Source organism: Ovis aries, chromosome 5 (genome assembly GCF_016772045.2).
Source record: "Ovis aries strain OAR_USU_Benz2616 breed Rambouillet chromosome 5, ARS-UI_Ramb_v3.0, whole genome shotgun sequence".
Classification (NCBI taxonomy): domain Eukaryota; kingdom Metazoa; phylum Chordata; class Mammalia; order Artiodactyla; family Bovidae; genus Ovis; species Ovis aries.
Window position 1 is genome coordinate 65,952,104 of NC_056058.1, and position 17,708 is coordinate 65,969,811.

General features: G+C 44.3%; 1 protein-coding gene across 10 annotated transcripts in view; it reads right to left on the reverse strand.

Moving 5' to 3' along the window:
- Nucleotides 1-17,708, reverse strand: part of TIMD4 (T cell immunoglobulin and mucin domain containing 4) — a 33,437-nt gene that overhangs the window by 10,839 nt on the left and 4,890 nt on the right. For 9 of the 10 annotated variants that reach the window (XR_006060005.2, XR_009600713.1, XR_009600712.1 and 6 more), the window contains exons 3-4: nt 15,256-15,555; nt 13,565-13,651 (exon numbers count right to left, since the gene is read on the reverse strand). Coding sequence is in view for 6 of the 10 variants with exons in the window: in XM_060415954.1 (XP_060271937.1) it covers nt 13,565-13,651; nt 15,256-15,555 (387 nt within the window). In the remaining 4 variants the exon portion in view is untranslated. The remainder of the gene's footprint in view (nt 1-13,564; nt 13,652-15,255; nt 15,556-17,708) is intronic. The other variant, XR_009600714.1, reaches the window with a different exon arrangement.

A 17,708-nucleotide genomic window follows, 5' to 3' on the forward strand; every position in this document is an offset into this window, starting at 1 on the left:
CGTGACACTGGGCCACTGCCTGACCCAGTGTCAGCAGACTGGGGAGAGCAGATGTGCAAGGCAGGGGGAGAAAGGCGAGGAGCTCAAATTTAGAGTCACTGATGGAAGGTACCCCAGGAACAGTGCGAACACTGTTTGCATAATAAGCAGCTGACGGATTTGAATCTGAATCAAACTGGGGAAGACGTTGGAGCTGGAGGTACTGCTTTGGGAATCATCAGGATCCAGGGAGCAGATGAAAACCTCAGAGTACACAAGAAACCCAAGGGCTGCGTGTTCAGAAGAGGAAGTCAGAGGAGGTGGAGGAGAAGGAATAGGAAGCAGGCAGAGAGCAGGGAGTGAGAGCAGTGTCTCAGGGCAGGGGAGAATGTCCAGCAGGGATGCAAAGTCATCTGTGCAAGAAAAACTTCCCACAGAAGCAGAGCACAGAGCCGCACATAGAGGAGGCCCGAATGTAACAAATACCCAGGCTAATTGTTCTTGAAATTGATCACTGTTTCCCCCAAGCTTCCTCACACTCAAGGCAAAAGGAGAAATGCGACAGATTTTGCAAGGTTTATAATTTGATACAAGTGAGCATGTTTCAAGGGAAAGTGACTTGTAGAATGACCAAGAGCAGAAAACTTAGAGGGGATTCAGCACGTTTTCATATCCTACGACTTAGTTAGAATGTTTTTCTCCTAGCTATTATTCCCCAGAGCTGGAAATTTCCGGTAAACATTCAAAATTCCCACCTTGGTCTGATAAAATCCTGTTGTGTTACAATCATTTGTGATGGGTAAACCCAAAACTGAAACCATCAAAGAGAAAAGCCAGCCTGGGTCAGTTTTGTCGGGGCTAATCTGTATTTTAAATTGGAGTCTTCTAAAGGGAAACAAACACTGCTGAGTGATACCAAACAGTACTTTCTCTTCTCTTTCTCCTTTTCTTCCCCCCCTTTCTTCTGAAAATGCCAGAAACCCGAATGGAAGCCCTGATAGGACTGCAGCGTTACACACCGAAAAGCAACAAGAAATGCACATCGATGGTTGGCTTTTCCTGCTCGTGAGCAGCAGCGATGCTAACGGCAGGGGTGGGAGTCAGGTGCAGACCACTGTTTCTCGTCTTCTGTGTTATGCTGGCTTTACACTCTCAAGGCCCTGAATTCTTCCACAAGCACATTCAGGTGAAGGCAGGGGCCTCCCAGAACTTGCCGGAAAAGCAGTTCTGTCAGGGGGCAACTGTAGTAGCTGGAATATTGTCCCCACACCTCCCAAAATCTTGTTGAGTCCTGCCCCAGGCCACAGGTACAAGGCGTTGCACCAAGGCCATAGAAGCAGAGCCCAGAACCCAGGTGGCCTCTGAAACTGACTGAGCCCCTTTGTAACCGTTGCCAAAAGCACCCCCAATCATCACTAACAAGCTTCCTGACTTGCAGTTAGGCAAAGATGCACACTCCAGTAAACACCCTTTAGTGCCCCAACCGATCCCCTAACTCCAACCTTCCAGCAGGAATTTTCTTTGTCTTGAGACTATAAAAATCGGCTATTAACCCATGAAAATGGTCAGGTTGGCCCACTGCGCTTGCAGTGCCCACATTTTCAGATCTGGGGCATTTCAGAAGAGAGTGAGTTCATTGAGAGCAAAGAGCAGAGATAACATGGCACTGTGAACACAGTGGGCAGACCTGACTGCCTCAACAACCATCTTGCAAGCTTATCTAGAAATAGGGTCTTTACAGATGTAATTAGTTAAGGATTTTCAGATGAATCCATCCTAGATTGAGGAGTGGCCCTCAAAGACACCAATGGCTGGTATCTTTCTAGAAGAGAAAAGGACACAGGGAGACACAGGCAGAGAAGGTCACCTGACTACGGAAGCAGAGATGGGAGTGACGCTGCCATAAATCAAGGACTCCCTACAGCACCCGAAGCTGGAAGAGGCGAGGAAATACGCTCCTCTAGAGCCTGAGTTCAGAGAGGACAGGGCTCTGCTGACGCCTGGATTTCAGACTGCTGGCCTCCAGGACTGCGAGTGGAAACGTTGTTTTAAGCCACTTGGTTTGTGATACTATTACCGTAGCCCTGGGAACCTGATGCAGGAATGAAAGGGAACTGACATACAAAGGATGAGAGAGCCTAAGAAGGAATCAGGAAATGGGCGCTGAGCACATGTGAGAAGACTAAATGGAATTGAAAGGCCTGGCATTTAAGCTCAAAAGAGAATGAATCTAATGTCATATTATTACTAGCTTTCCACTGAAAATTTGATCATCAGGAACAACCCTGCAGGGAAGACGTTGTCACACATTGCCAGTGAAAAAACTGAGCTTCCAAGGGTTGAGCAATGTCACCAAGGTCAGACAGGTTGAAGGTGGTGGGGCTGGAATTTGAACCTGTCAGATGGACACCAACATCTATGCTCTTAACAGCCTTATTACAGTGGAGTTCAAGCACAGCTGTACCATGTAAACTGCATGTTGCACTGAGGCAAGAAGGAATGCTCACTGTAATGATTTGCATTCAATCTAGAAAAGGGACGGTCCAGAACAGCGGTCTCCAGAGAGGGCTCGGTGCTCACCTGGGCTGTGCAAAGCCATCCACTGGGAGTGGGGAAAACGAGAGCTCCTCTTCATATTTAATTAAATTGAATCCTTGCAACATTCATCCTGGAGGGATATATTTCAGCATGTACATGCTAGGTGGAGGTGTGGTTGAATAAACTGTCAATAAATGTTTTACAGCTTATAATACATTGTTATTCCGGTCAAGAGGGAAACAATGAGTTGCTTGGAGACTATGGTAGGCGGAGCAACGACACCCACAGTTATCATGTTCTAATCTTTGAAATTTGTGATATGTACACGGCAAAAGAGACTTTGCAATACGAGTAAGTGAAGGACCTTGAGACGGGAAGATTATCCTGGGTTAGCCAGTGGCCCCAGCACAATCACAAGTATCCTTATAAAAGGAAGGTCAAAATGCCAAAGTTGGGTTACGTGATGATGGGAAAAAAGGTCAGAGAGAAAGATTTGGAGGTGTTATGTTGTTGACTTATAGATGGAGGAATGGGTCCAAAGCCCAAGAAAGCAAGTGTCATCTAAAAGCTGGAAAAGATATGGAATTCAATTCTCCCCCAGAGAATTCAGAAGCCAAGTAGCCCAATCGACATTTCGATTTTAGGTTCTGACCTCCAGAGCTGTAAAAAAAAAATCTGTGCTGTTTTAAGCCACTCACGCTCAGACACTCAGTCGTGTCCAGCTCTTTGCCACCCCATGGACTTGGCCCACCAGCCTCCTCTGTCCATGGAACTACCATTCTGGTAAATTCTTATAATAGCAACAGAAAAGTAAGACAGAGACCCTGGCCTCCACAAGGGGTGAGAGCAAAGTTACTTTTTATTTACAAGTTCTTTGTATGCTTTGTACTTTGGCCACACATGTATAGTATCTGTCTTAAATTAGTAAAACTGTAACAACAACAACAAAAGAATCTTAAAAATTAACCATGCTTTTCCCAGGTAAAGGTACTCACTGATGCTTCTGATTAATATCTGATTTTCCTACAAGGTGAGAATGTATTTACACAAAAAAGTACCAACAGTGGGACCCCTTGGCAGCTAGATTCTCACTGTAAGTTAGTATGGTTCGCTGGTTTAATTTTAGGCTCTTGAGTTCTGGGTATGCATGGGTACTCTGATAAAATGGAATTTCTGTTAAAAAACCAACCCTAGACCTCAGAGCACAGCGAGACTGCCAATCAGCGTCCCTAATGCTTTACCACCGCTAAATATTTCCCCCAGACTTCCTGGCTCTGTGACCTTGGGCAAGATATTTTCTCTCTCTAAGCCACAGTTTATTCATCTGAAAATGCTGCTATTTCACCAACTAATTTTGCTATGTCCCATTTAACCTTTATATATCTGGATAACTTTTTACAAAGTATTTGAATGACCTGAGAAAATTATCATTACATACTAATTCTTTCAAGGATATAAAGCTATACTTAGCATAGGGAATGAATACGTAAATACTTCAAAATATATATACAAACACATATATACCTCTTGTTCCCCAAAGAAACCTAAAAAGAAATCCAAAAGGCTAACTACATCTGACTGTGGGTGGAAATATTGTGGGCAATTCAATTTTTAAAATTAATACTTTAAATGATTTCTAAATTTTCTCAAATGTGAAATCTTTATAAAATGTTCCGTGTTGTTTAGTCGCTCAGTTGTGTCTGACTCTTTGTGACCCCATAGACTGTAGCCTGCCAGTCTCCTCTGTCCATGGAATTTCCCAGGCAAGAACACTGGAGTGGGTTACCATTTCATTCTCCAGGGGATCTTCCCAACCCAGGGATCGAACTCTTGTGTCCTGCATTGGCAGATGGATTCTTCACTACTGAGCTACCAGGGAAGTTCAAAATAGTTTGTGTATCTTGTGTTAATTACTAGAAACTCTGCAAAATGCCTTAGTTAAGGGAAAACTGTTGGGGGTGTGTGTCATTTATTTGAAGCCAGACCACAGTGACAGTCTAAGTGAAACTTTGAAGATAGCTGTTAGAAACCATTCACCTGCAGCCAAAGAAGGGGTTTGTGGTGCTATTAGAAAAAAGGTACCTCTCAAGATCTGAGTACCAAGGAATATAAAGATGAAATAGGATATACATATCAGTTGCTTTTACAGGTCAAATATGTTTTTTATAATAATGGGTGCATATAAAAACTGGTGAAATCCAAGTAGAATTTGTAGTCAAGTTAATCGTATTGCAACAATGTAAGTTTCTTTTTGATAACTCACTGTAATGTAAGATCTTACCACTAGGGGAAGCTGTAGGAATGTATAGATCGCTCTGTACTGTTTTCCGCAAGTTTGTGGGAGTCCAAAATTATTTCAAAATAAAAAGTTTTTTAAAAAAATGGCTTTAACACAGCCATTTTATATAGATCAATCTAATCTAAGTATGATATGTAGTAGCCTGGCCAGTAAAGACTTATTGAAAAAAAAATGTTGAATGAACTTTAAAGCACAATTTAAAAGAATATAGAGAGAATGACTATGAAAACAATTTGAAAAAAAAATTTTTTTTAATTGCTGTTATACTATGTTGTTAAGGGGGAAAAAAAATGATCTGAGAAGACATAGCACAAACTGTTACAGTAATTATCCCTTGATCTCAATCATTAGGGCGAGGATTAAGGGAAATATTGAAAAATAAGAAACTTCCGTTTTATAGTTTTAACTTTTTCTTTTACGAGAGCATGTATTTATTTTGTAACATGAAAAATAAAGTTTAAACTTTAACAGTATGGCATGAAAACAGCCTTTCCCTTCAGAGGACTTCTCATCTAGTAGGGTAGCGGGTGATGCTCCGTGCACACTCTGGAAAATGAACCTATGGAAATAAACTCACGGCTGCCCTTTCTAAGAAGCGCATCCACTGCCTGGACAGTCTAGATCAAACCCTGCAAGGGACGGCCAAAGGCCCAGATCCCCCTGCCACCTGTTTCTGCGCAGCCTCAGAGTCAAGAGTACTTTTCATATTTTTTAATGGTTGGGGGAAAAAATCAAAAGAAGAACTCATAACACACGGAAACTGCAGGCAATTTATATTTCATTGTCCATTGATGCGGTGCTGTGGAAGCCTGGAGGCATCGTTTGCAAATGTGTTGTCTCCAGCTGCTCCTGCGGTGCTAAGGCAGGGCTAAGTAGCTACGGCAGAGAACAGCAGGGAGGCTCGTAAGGCCTGAAGATGTACTAGCTGGCCATTCACAGAAAAGTTTGCTGACTACTGGTAAGCGAATCTACCAGTGCAGAAACAATGTGGAAGCAGGGGATGCCATGAGTTTTGAGTACAATTTTGAAAGCTTTCAGACCCTAAGATGATGAGAGAGTTCTTTACAAGGTGGTTTTATGTCTGAGGGGGTAGACTAGACCCCACTCTCTTACTCAAATAAAATCATGTGCTTTGTGCAGTTCTGAAATGGCGCTGAATTTTTAGGCTAGAAAATTTTTTAAGAATCCATTCTGAAAATTGCCCCTATTTCTAGTCTTTTAGCAGAAAGGTGATTCAAAATTCCTAAAACCTTCCTCTCAGAATCAGTTACTGAGCACCTTAGCAGGCCTAGCATAGGGATGAGCACTTCATGTAACTTATTTCATTTTGATGCTTATAAAACCCATTTCACAGATGTATAAACTGAGGCCAAACATTTAAACCACTCCACCTGAGTTAACACAGGAAATCTGAACCCAACTCTGAATGACTCAAAAAGTCATGAAGGTAACCACTCTGATAGAAAAAAATAAGGGCATATTAAAATCATATTTGAAAACATGAACACTCTAACCATTGAATTTCACACCAGAAATTACCTGGCACTATCTTCTCAGTGCATGTGTATATGCAGACTCATTACTGAACTCACAGACACTGGGACTCATCTGTCTCTACTTTTAAAACAAATTTAACTCTGAAATAAGTCAGTTCCATGATACAATCTTAACACACCCCTAGAATTTTAAAAGAGAAGGCAACGGCAACCCACTCCAGTACTCTTGCCTGGAAAATCCCATGGACAGAGGAGCCTGGTAGGCTGCAGTCCATGGGGTCGCCAAGAGTCAGTCCATGGGGTCGCCAAGAGTCGGATACGACTGAGCGACTTCACTTTCATGCATTGGAGAAGGAAATGGCAACCCACTCCAGTGTTCTTGCCTGGAGAATCCCAGGGACCGGGGAGCCTGGTGGGCTGCCGTCTATGGGGTCGCACAGAGTCAGACACGACTGAAGCGACTTAGCAGCAGCAGCAGCAGCAGCAGTTTTAAAAGTGACAACTTCAAGGCTTCAGAGACGTTTCTTACCTTTCATAGGTAGCAGCTGGCTTATGCTGCCCCCTTGTGGATTAGTTGTGGTATGGCCTTAAAAATCCAAAGGACAGCAAAAGGATCCCAAAGTCTGAATATTTTAGATTTGAAAGAAATTAAAAATGATCTCCTCTGGTTCCCTTGTTTTAATCAAGAGAAAAATTTAAATCTAGAGAGACAGTTTCACACGCTCAAGGTTTCACAATGATGAGTAATAATGAAAGTGAGTGACCAGAACCCACATTTTTCTGACCTCACTCGGCAGCACTAAGACAGATCCGGAATTTCAAAACACGCTTTGAAAATAGAAAGAGTCATTTACTGAATGCACACTCTCCTTTAAATTTGGGAGACCTCTGAATGATCAACAAGAGTACTATGAACTTCAATCAATCAACAGAGCATCACCTATGTGAATCTGGCGTTCCTTACCTCCAAGGGCAAAATTGGGTAGGATCTACTTAATTTTGAAAAGAAACAGAGAGCAAATTAAGTATCAGTGCCCAAAGTGGCTCATAAAGGGGAGAAATGATGACTTCGCATTTCACACAGGTGAGGTAACAGAAGGATACCAGAGATTCTAGAACATCATTATTTAAGAGTCACCCAGTTTCAAACTGTGCCTCAAACTTCCACTGCCTCCAAGGATGCCCCAGCAACACAAACACCCTCATCCTTTGGAGAGCCCAGAGTCACCACTTCAGGCTACTGCCCTCACGTGCTGCTATCTGCACGTCTCAGTGAAACAGACAAGAGGTCATTTCTGGCCTCCTCTCTATAGCGCAATGCCTGTCCCTGCTCTGCCCCCACCAGCTGATTAATAAATCTTCACTGCGGGAGCGGGCAAGGTGCACATTTCACAGAGAGTCCTCTGGGTTGTTAGCAACAACAGTAATAAGTGGATGCCAGGTACCAAGTGCCCACTTCACGCCCAGCACAGTATGTTTTCCAGGGTTGATCTCAGAGTGTTCTGTGCTAGGCACCACGACTGTCCTCATCTCACAGCGGGAGTCCTGTGGCCTCGAGATGTCAGGAGACTGGCTCAACTGACAGATCTGGGAAGGCAGAAAGCAAACTTCAGAGCCAGGATTTTCCACCTGCAGAGCCCAAGCTCTTGCGCTCTGGGTTCTGTGGCCTTCGGAATATATAGCAAGAGCTCACACACACTTGCTCTGAAAAGATCAGTGCTGGAGGGTGACTGACCACGCTGTTTTATGGCACAGTGGGAAGTGGTCCAGTTGGAATGGAACCCTAGCCCTCTGCTGTCTAGATGGGTGCAGTTTCTGAAAAGAGATTCCAAAGATGATTATTATTGATATTGCTGCTGCTGCTGATACAGTAAGGGAAGTAGTTGAAAATGCACAAAGCACTTTCACATTTATTTTCATATTTGGACTTCAAGATGAATCTGTGAGGTAAGTAAACTTGGGCAGAATTATTGAAAGAGAAGGAAACTGAAGCCCAGAGAGGTCTCGTATTTTGCCCAAAGGTGCAAAGCTAGTGCCCAGTGCTACTGAAGGTAGAACAATGGTGTCTGATTACAAATTCCACTTCCATTCTCCTCTTCTGCTTCTGGGTATCACTGGAGTTAAGATTCCACAAGTGTGGGGAGGTTCTCACCAAGGGACATTGGTACCTTTGTTCATTGACTTGTTCACAGTGGGAGAAAGGATTCCTCACCTCTTCACAGAGCTCGCTGCGGTTTATCCACTGATCCCACCCTCCTGTGAAACCAGGGATGTCTCCAGTGCCTGACTTGGTGTCCGAGGGACACTGTGGTCTGCAGTGATCACCCAGCTCGCCTGGCTAACCATGGGTGAGGACCCTCTTAGAGCCAGCTTCAAGTTCTAGTTCCAGTGGCTGGTATGTTATTTCATTTTCACTCTCTGATTGCCTTACCACAGACATGCCTCTCCTAAAGCTTGGCAACTTTCTTTCATCTTATTTGGTTGACCTTTCTGAAGGTGAACTGTTACGTGCTAGAATTGTGTGATTCAATTCCAAGTTTATTAATGAAAGAAAAAACCATTTGTATGGTTGGTAGAATGTAACACTATTGAGAGAAGCATCCTGAGAATCCAGTTTTTGTCCTTTTTCCTTTATCCCCAGACTGCTGGCCTCCCAACTGATTCTAGCACATGAACAGCATTGGGCCTGAGAGATAAAACAAATCGGCTAACGCCTTGCAAAAGATGTTGCCTTTGAAATCAGCTGCATCCAATTTCTTCCCTCTTGACACTGGCATTTGTGAGTGAAAATGAGCTTCGCTTCATCCCCTGTCTTCGTTTTTTCCTTCTGTTGAAAGTGCTGCCAATTCCCACAAGTTCTTTATGCCCTTGATAAACTGAGGGCCCAGAGAGTGTCAAGTTCTGACAGGGCTCAATTTTGGCTTCAAGGAAATAGTGGAGTGACGGCGGGACAGCTCTGATTCAGGAGCCAGAAGAGAGTCCCTACGTATAACCTACTTCGTCTTCTGTTTGATCCTTTTTGTGTCTCTGTGCCTGTTTCCTTCCGTGCAGGATAAAGAGTCTACCACACCAGCAGTTCCTATATGCTCTCTGGGCCAGGGCTGGGCTTCAGGTCCTTGGACCTACCCCTGGATCCTTAGAGGTCCTCACTCTGCCAATCTTTTGTTGTTCTGGCTTGCTTTGTCTTTAACGGGAGCATAATTGCTTTACAGCATTGTGTTGGGTTTTGCCTTACAACAGTGTGAGCTGGTTGCATTATATATATATATATATATATATATGTGTGTGTGTGTGTGTGTGTGTGTCTCCTCCCTTCTGAGCCTCCCCCCCTTCCCATCACCCTCTTCTAGGTCGTCACAGAGCACCAGGCTGGGCTCCCTGTGCTCTGCAGCAGCTTCTCATTAGTTACATATTTTACACATGGCAGTATATATATGTCAATGCTACTTCCTCGATTCATCCCTCCCTCTCAGACCCCATTGTGTCTGCAAGTCCAATCTCTACGTCTATGTCTCTATTCCTTCCCTGCAAATAGGTTCATCAGTACTATTTTTCTAGATTCCATGTGTATGTGTTAGTATACAATATTTGTTTTTCTCTTTCTGACTTAGTCTGCTCTGCAAGTCTTGGACAGAGTAGGGCCATCTATATTTTGAATAAGTTCCCTGTGGTTCCAGCCCATGGCCTGGCCTGGTATAGATGGGCTGGACGAGCCCACAGTTCAAGATTCCCCAGTCTTCTCCTACCTCCCTGGGAGGTCGACGTGAGATCTGATTGGGCTTCCCCTTTCATTTATACCAACCTTACTCCCTTGTCTCCTATCTCCACATCAAGATGCAAACCTAGCCTCTCCCATTTTTGATTGCCTCCTTTCTCCTATACCAGGACAAGCCTTCTCCCTCACCCTGCCTCCTCTCTAAATATTCACCCTCCAACTCCTTGAAAGAACATCTGACATTTCTTCTCTGACAGTTGCTCAGCATTGGACTTTAGGGTGTCCACCCACAGCTTACCCTGTTTCCTTAATGGTCTTCCAGCCATAGTTCAAGGTCACTGTCTAAACACCTCATGCTACTAACCAGCATTTAGAATCCCTTCCCATTTACCTACACACTCCAAAGCCTTTGTCTCCTGGACCCCTTTCTACCTTTGCTGGCTCTCTCTGCATCCTCAGCTGCCTTCACTATATCCTCTCTCAAGGCACTTGTTCCTGTAAGGAGGTGGGGCATCTGCCTTCATCCTTCCATTCCTGTAGGGCATTCAGACAATGCCAAAGGATCTTCAGTTATCCCCTCTGCTGATGAGACAATAGATGAAGGGTTTAAGAGCTGAGTTTCAACAGCCAGGAGACCTGGGGCTCAAACTCTGGCAAGTGTCTTAAGCTCTCCACACCTCAATTTCTTCTCCTTTATAACAAATGTAACAGTACAATCTTCCTCACATATCTGGGCAATGCCTGACTATGAGATCACTGACGGCATCAAGCCCAGCCTTTTCCTAAAAGCACTCAGTAACTGTCATTTGTTATCAATGACTTCCAAAATGATATCGACAATCCTGAACTCTCCCCTATGAGATGAGATGTATGAAAGCTTTGGTATAGTGGCAAGTCCCTATTCAGCACTTACACTGTGTCATCACAGTGGTGATATTTGACCAGAGGGAGGTGCCAGCCATCAGACACCAATCCCCACCAAGGCATCTATAGGCTGCCCAGCCCCACATTTCTAACTTCCTGTTAGACATCTCCCAGGGACACTTCAAACTCAAGATCACCGAAATAATTTTCACTCTTCCTCCTGGGGTTCCTTTACCAGTGAATCCATCACATCAGCTACAATCCCAAGTGCAGAGACTCAGTCATCCTTCCTTCTTACTCCAGCCACCAAGTCCTCTCAATTCCAAGTCCTAATGGCTCTGACTGTCTCTTCTCTACTGTTACTGCTGCCGTCATTCTAGTCGAGACACTCCTTCCTGTCTGAATAACAGCAGGAACCTCCTGGGGAGACTCTCTGCCTCCGGATTTACTCCCCTCCTGTACATCTAAAACTTTTTACAGAGCAAGCTTTCCCAAAACAGAGCTGAAAATGCCATTCTCTACTCCAAACACATGAATGGTTCCTTGGGACCCTGGAATAAAATCTGAATTCTTCAGCCCATTAATCAGTCCTTTAAGAACCTAGGCTACTCCTAGCTTCCAGTCTCCATCAGATTAAACTAGACTCTTAAATAATCAGAGATTCCATGTTCCTATAAGTCCCCCTATCTCTGCTCAGGCCGTTCTCCCTGCCTATTCACTCTGCTCAATGAAATGTTCTCATCCATGAAGAACCAATTCAAGGACCTTTGAGGGAAATCATCCTGGCCTTCTTTTCCCAGTTAGAATCCTTCTCTCCCTTCTTTGGGTCCCCAGGGCACCTCTTCATACTTCTGCCCCAAAACAAAACCCACTGGATGGTGGTTCGCTCCACATAAGCTTGTCTCTCCCACTCCTTTAAGGACAGACGTCAAGACTTCATCATTTTGATATGTTTAGGCAGAAAAGTAACCTGGTAAGCCATGTTTAATGAATGACAGATTTGAAAGGCCCTTACCAAGTATCATGCTACATATTTCTATGTATCCAAATGGAATACCAAGATAAAGATATATAAAATCTCATCTCCAACCACTTTTCGCTCTGAGAAGCCTTTGATTTGCTGGAAAGGCCAGCTTGCTCTGGACTGTGAAGCTTGAGGTGGTTTATTAAACAGAGAGATACAGTAAGAGGACAAATGCTCCTAAAAGTCCTTCATCCTCACTCCCCCACCATCCAACCCTGGGACCAAGAAATAGCTACCGTAAAAATCTCAAAGAAAGGAAAATGTGACAATTACTAGAGGAGGATGTGCTTTTTTCCCCAGTTTTCCTGGGTTCACAGAGAAGTCCTCATGCATATTTGGGTGCTTGAAATTTGAAATGATTTTATTGCTTAGACTTCATGCTGTTCCTGAGCATAATGATTCACCTTGCTGTTGCTGCTGCTGCTAAGTCGCTTCAGTCATGTCCGACTCTGTGCAACCCCATAGACTGCCTTACGGCTAAGAAAAAGTGAATCAGTGATAAAGAATCCTCCTCTTACCTACTAAGATAACAGCCACCTTTTGCATGCTTACTAGCTAGCCAGACACTCATCTACATTTTTATATGCATGACGTTACACAACAAAGGCCAGAGACCCCCAGGAAAAAGCAGTGCCACTGATAATCAAGCCCAAGCAGTCCCTTCTAGCCTCCAAGGCTGTGAATTAATTTTAGGGTATTCTCTGCCCTTGCTGCTGTTGCTGTGACTATTAGTCTCTAAACTGTGTCTGACTCTTCGTGACCTCATGGACTATAGCCCACCAGGCCTCTCTGTCTGTGGGATTTCCAGACAAGAATATTGAAGTGGGTTGCCATTTCCTTCTCCAGCGGAATCTTCTTGACCCAGAAATCAAACCCCCATCTCCTGCTTGGCAGGTGGATTCTTTACCACTGAGACATCTGAGGAGCCCTTTTTCTGTCCCTGGGCCCTACTATTAATAAATACCTAAAGAAGTCAGGCAGGAGGAAGAAAGGACAAATGAACACTTCTTTCACTATACAGAGCCAGGGGTCAAGTGAGTAAACCCTCTGGGGCTTCAAGGAAGATCAGTGTATTTGGAAATAGGGTGAGATAGCAGAGCTCCCGGAGAAGGCAATGGCACCCCACTCCAGTACTCTTGCCTGGAAAATCCCATGGATGGAGGAGCCTGGTGGGCTGCAGTCCATGGGGTTGCTGAGGGTCGGACACGACTGAGCGACTTCAGTTTCACTTTTCACTTCCATGCATTGGAGAAGGAAATGGCAACCCGCTCCAGTGTTCTTGCCTGGAGAATCCCAGGGACGGGGGAGCCTGGTGGGCTGCCGTCTGTGGGGTCGCACAGAGGCGGACAAGACTGAAGTGACTTAGCAGTAGCAGCAGAGCTCCACCCAGCCTAGAGTGGACAGGCAAGTGATGATCTACCATGGAGAACTGAACCAATGAATCAAGGTCAATGGTATCCCTTACTCTCTAAAATCCGCAGGGAGGAACAAGCCACAAATGCAGTCTTGACACCAGTGTGTCCCAGGAGGGCTTCACCACACAGGACCCAACAGTCGTCTCTAGTCATTGGACTCTGTGACACTCTGTTCAGTGTTTCCCCTCAACCTAAGGCACAAGGGAAGAAGAAGTGAGAACCACACCCACGTACCCTTGGATGTGAATAAGGCACCGCTGTGGTGAGAAGTCGCCTCAATGCTTCTCTGAGAGGTCCCGGGGAGCAGGGCAGGCTCTGGTTCTGGAAGAGAAAAAAAAGTTTGATAAAAGGCAGCTGAAAGTTGGTGCTTGTGCCAAGCAATTTTTACAGTTGTCTTTGTAGTTTTCTATGTTTATTTTAGGCAAGTACAAAGACAGCTATAAAAATGGCCCCCGATCCCTATGTATATTTTGAGGCTTTCCTGCTGGCTCAGATGGCAAAGAATCTGCCTACAATGCAGGAGACCTGGATCAGAAATATCCCCTAGAGAAGGGACATATCAGCTACCCACTCCAGTATTCTTGCCTGGACAATTCCATAGACAGAGAAGCCTGGTGGACTACAGTCTATGGGGTTGCAAAGAGTCAAACGTGACTGGGCGACTAACACATATATATTTAGAGTTTTTTTTTTTTCAAGTATTTTAAGTAATTTTTAGAATCCAAGAGAACTGTAAATGTTGTATTTGAAGATGATTATTTTAAAGACTAAAGGAATAAAACATACACATTTGCTTAGGGTTCATGGACCTTAGGTCAGTACTCACAGTGTAATGGAATTAGCCAATTCATTACTGTAAAGTTGTTTAAATTAATCCAGGCCTTATTGAGGCAGTTGAAATGCCTAAGCTTCGAGATATCTCATGATTGTTTTCTAATATCTTTCCCTCAGAATTAGAGTTTGAAACATGGTGAGAGCTTTGACAAGGGCCCATAATTAATGGAGCTAGTAACTCAGTGAGAGTTCCAAGGTATAGGATCAAGAAGGATTCAGGAGGGAGGGTGGGAGGGAGGAAGAGAGAGGGAGAAACAGGGGAGGACTGGACGGAAGAGAGAAAGGAAGGAAGGAAGGAAGTTCACCTTCAAGGGATATTTTAAGGCATCTGGAGGTCTTTCCTCTAATGCCTAAGTAGACAGTTGAGCCCTGGCAGGATGGAACTGGTGTCTGACCCAGGGTGACATTTCCTGGTTCTTTACTAAGTATCTGTACTCCTAGGAGGTCAAGTTGAGAACTAAAAATGATGATTTTTCTAAAACACAAAGGAAAAAAAATAGGAACAAAAAAGGAAACCATAAAACAATGAAAAGGAACAATTTAATGAAACTACACCCCTCCCCCACACATGTGCACACACAGAGTTATGGGTGAATTCTGACCTCCACCCCACTCCCACCCCTGCTTGTAAATTCATATTTAAAGCTCTAATCTCCAGTAACTCAGAACATGACTGTATTTGGAGATAGAGTCTTTAAACAAGTAAAAGTGATACTATATGGACAGCCCTACTCAAATATGACCAATGTTCTCACATAAAGAGGAGATCAGGACACAGACACACAAAGGAGAAAGAGGACATGAGTAAAAAGCGAGAAGACAGCCATCAAGGAGAAAGGCTCAGAAGAAACCAACCCTGCTGACCCCTTAGTCTCAGACTTCTAGCCTCCAGAACTGTGAGAAGTAAACTTTTGTTGTTTCAACTGCCCAGTCTGTGGTGCCCAGCCCTGACAAACTCACACACACACAGACACACACCCACAGACTCTAGAGCAAGTTGCTGAGCTGCCCCATTCAATAGGAGAACCCTCTGCCAAGGGATCCAAGGTACACCTGAGCAGCAGAAGGGAAGTACCAGGTGAGCCAGGTACCTGCAGTGAGGATGGGCCCCTCGGTGGAAGGCTCAAGGGTCAGCAGTGCTGTGTCTTCCTCAGGAAGCAAGCTCAGTGTTGTCAGAGGGCACATGGAGGCCGTGGCTGTGAGAGCAGCTGTAGTTCCCATCTGAAGTGGTGGTGTGGACGTGAGGTCAGAGGTGGTCATGACTGTTGTTGGAAGCACGGTTGTGGCTGTTGTCATGGCGGCGGTGGTGGTGGTGGTGGTGGTTGTCATGGTGGTGGAGGTGGTGGTGGTGGTTGGGCGGCGGGTGGTTGTCAAGCGTGTAGTTGTGGGGGCTGTAACCAATATATAATATTGCTGGTACCAAGTAGAGACAGAGAAAGAGGGAAACGCCACAGGTATTGCTGGCATCCATCCCCTTGTCTGTGTTTCTACAGCCTCATCTGGTCCATGAGCCTGGACCATCAAAATGCCTATGAAAATTGGGATTTTAAACTCCACGTGTGGCCTTTCCAATCTATTTTTTAAACCCTAGCTAGAGTAATCTTTGACAGTGACAAACCAAATTATGTCAGTCCCCAACTTAAAACTTTGTTTCAACTGGGTTCTCCTTGCCCTTCTGGTGAAGATCCAATCCCTAAGCCCACCCACAGGGTCCCACTCGATCTGGATCTTTCTTTTCAACCCCATGCCTCCACTCTATTCTTCTCACGTTCCCTTGCCAATGGGCCTTTCTTCAGTTCTTAAACTATATAACTGACCTTCCCTCTGGAGGAACTTTGTACCGACTGCTTCCTAGTCCCTCTCGTCCTTAGACTGACTCCTCTTTAAACCTCATGTCTCAGCTAAAAGGTCACTTCTGCAAAGAGGTCATCCACAGTCTACAATAACAATGTTTTTTGCACACTCATACTTGACCACAGATTTTGTAGCATTTCCTAAAGACACATTTATTTGTTGATTGTTATATAATGTCTGCTTCTCCTAGTATACTGTAATCTCCACAAGCGAAAAGCTGGAATTGATGTTGTTCTCTTCTACAAATCATGGTATTAGTAGATGTTCCTAGTAGATCTACCTAGTAGATGTTGCAAAAATGTGGCATAAATGACTGTATCAAAAGGAAACCCAAGCATAACATTTCAGTCAGGCAAGGTGCATAAGCTCTAGAAATTTGCTGCACACATTGTACCCAAGTCAACAATTGTTTACTTGAAAATCTGTGACGGGAACAAACCTTATTCTAGGTGTTCTTTCCACAATAAAAATCAAGATCTAAAACAAAGAGTGTAAAGACTGATTCATGCCAAAACTGCTCACCCCCTAAACATCTGAATTTGGGTTCATTAGCAACAGATATTCCACACATACCACCCTTCCTTAAATAGGCCAACTTTCCATTAACTCTAATGGATCAGAAAGATATCGTTAGTTTCAAGTGAGCTGAGCAATGATGTCACAGAGTATTGATGTCAACCAGTATTTTATAAAATATTATTAATAGCTGGTTATATCAGGTTTGAAAAGCAAAGACTTGGATTGGCATCATTTATCTTCAACAAATCCAAATAATGCCTTCTATCCCACAAAGCTGCTTTGGGAGAAAAATACACTAATGCTTATCAAAGTTCTCTAACTAGAAGCATCCACATCAGTTCTTCTCAAATTTTAGAGCTCCTGAGACTCACCTGAGAAGCTTCTTATGCATATGGCTAGTGAGACCTTGGAGAAGGCAATGGCACCCCACTCCAGTACTCTTGCCTGGAAAATCCCATGGACAGAGGAACCTGGTAGGGTGCAGTCCATGGGGTCGCTAAGAGTCGGAAACGACTGAGCGACTTCACTTTCACTTTCCACTTTCATGCATTGGAGAAGGAAATGGCAACCCACTCCAGTGTTCTTGCCTAGAGAATCCCAGGGACGGGGGAGCCTGGTGGGCTGCCATCTATGGGGTCGCACAGAGTCAGACACGACTGAAGCGACTTAGCAGCCGCAGCAGCAGGGAGACCTTGCCTTCTGAGATGCCAGTCCAGTTAAGAACAGAGCCCAAGAATCCTTGGTCCTTGGTGCAGGCTGAGCACAGAGCTGACTTTGAGTGGCTCCATTCCAGACTAGCAGGAATGGTGATTATTATTTACATAATTCAACCATAGACCCTACATGCATGCATGCACCTCAAATCTTTAGGAGTTCTATCATATTGCAGATTTCATCAAAAGCAGCTGATAGTAGCAGAAGGAAAGACCACCTGGAAACTGTTATTTATGATTGTCTCCAAATCTCCTGCCCTTTCCCCTCACTGGAAGTAGCCCACTGTTAGTTTATGGATGAAGCTAATGCACGATCAAAGCATTTTATTTTGTTCACCCAGTGTTTGTAAAAATTTTGTAATCTTTGCCAAGATGCAAAAATCAATACAGTTCACATAAAAACTGGCAGATCTGAAAGGCCTGGGCCCGAATTTCTTCAGTTCCCTAGGCAAGAGGCA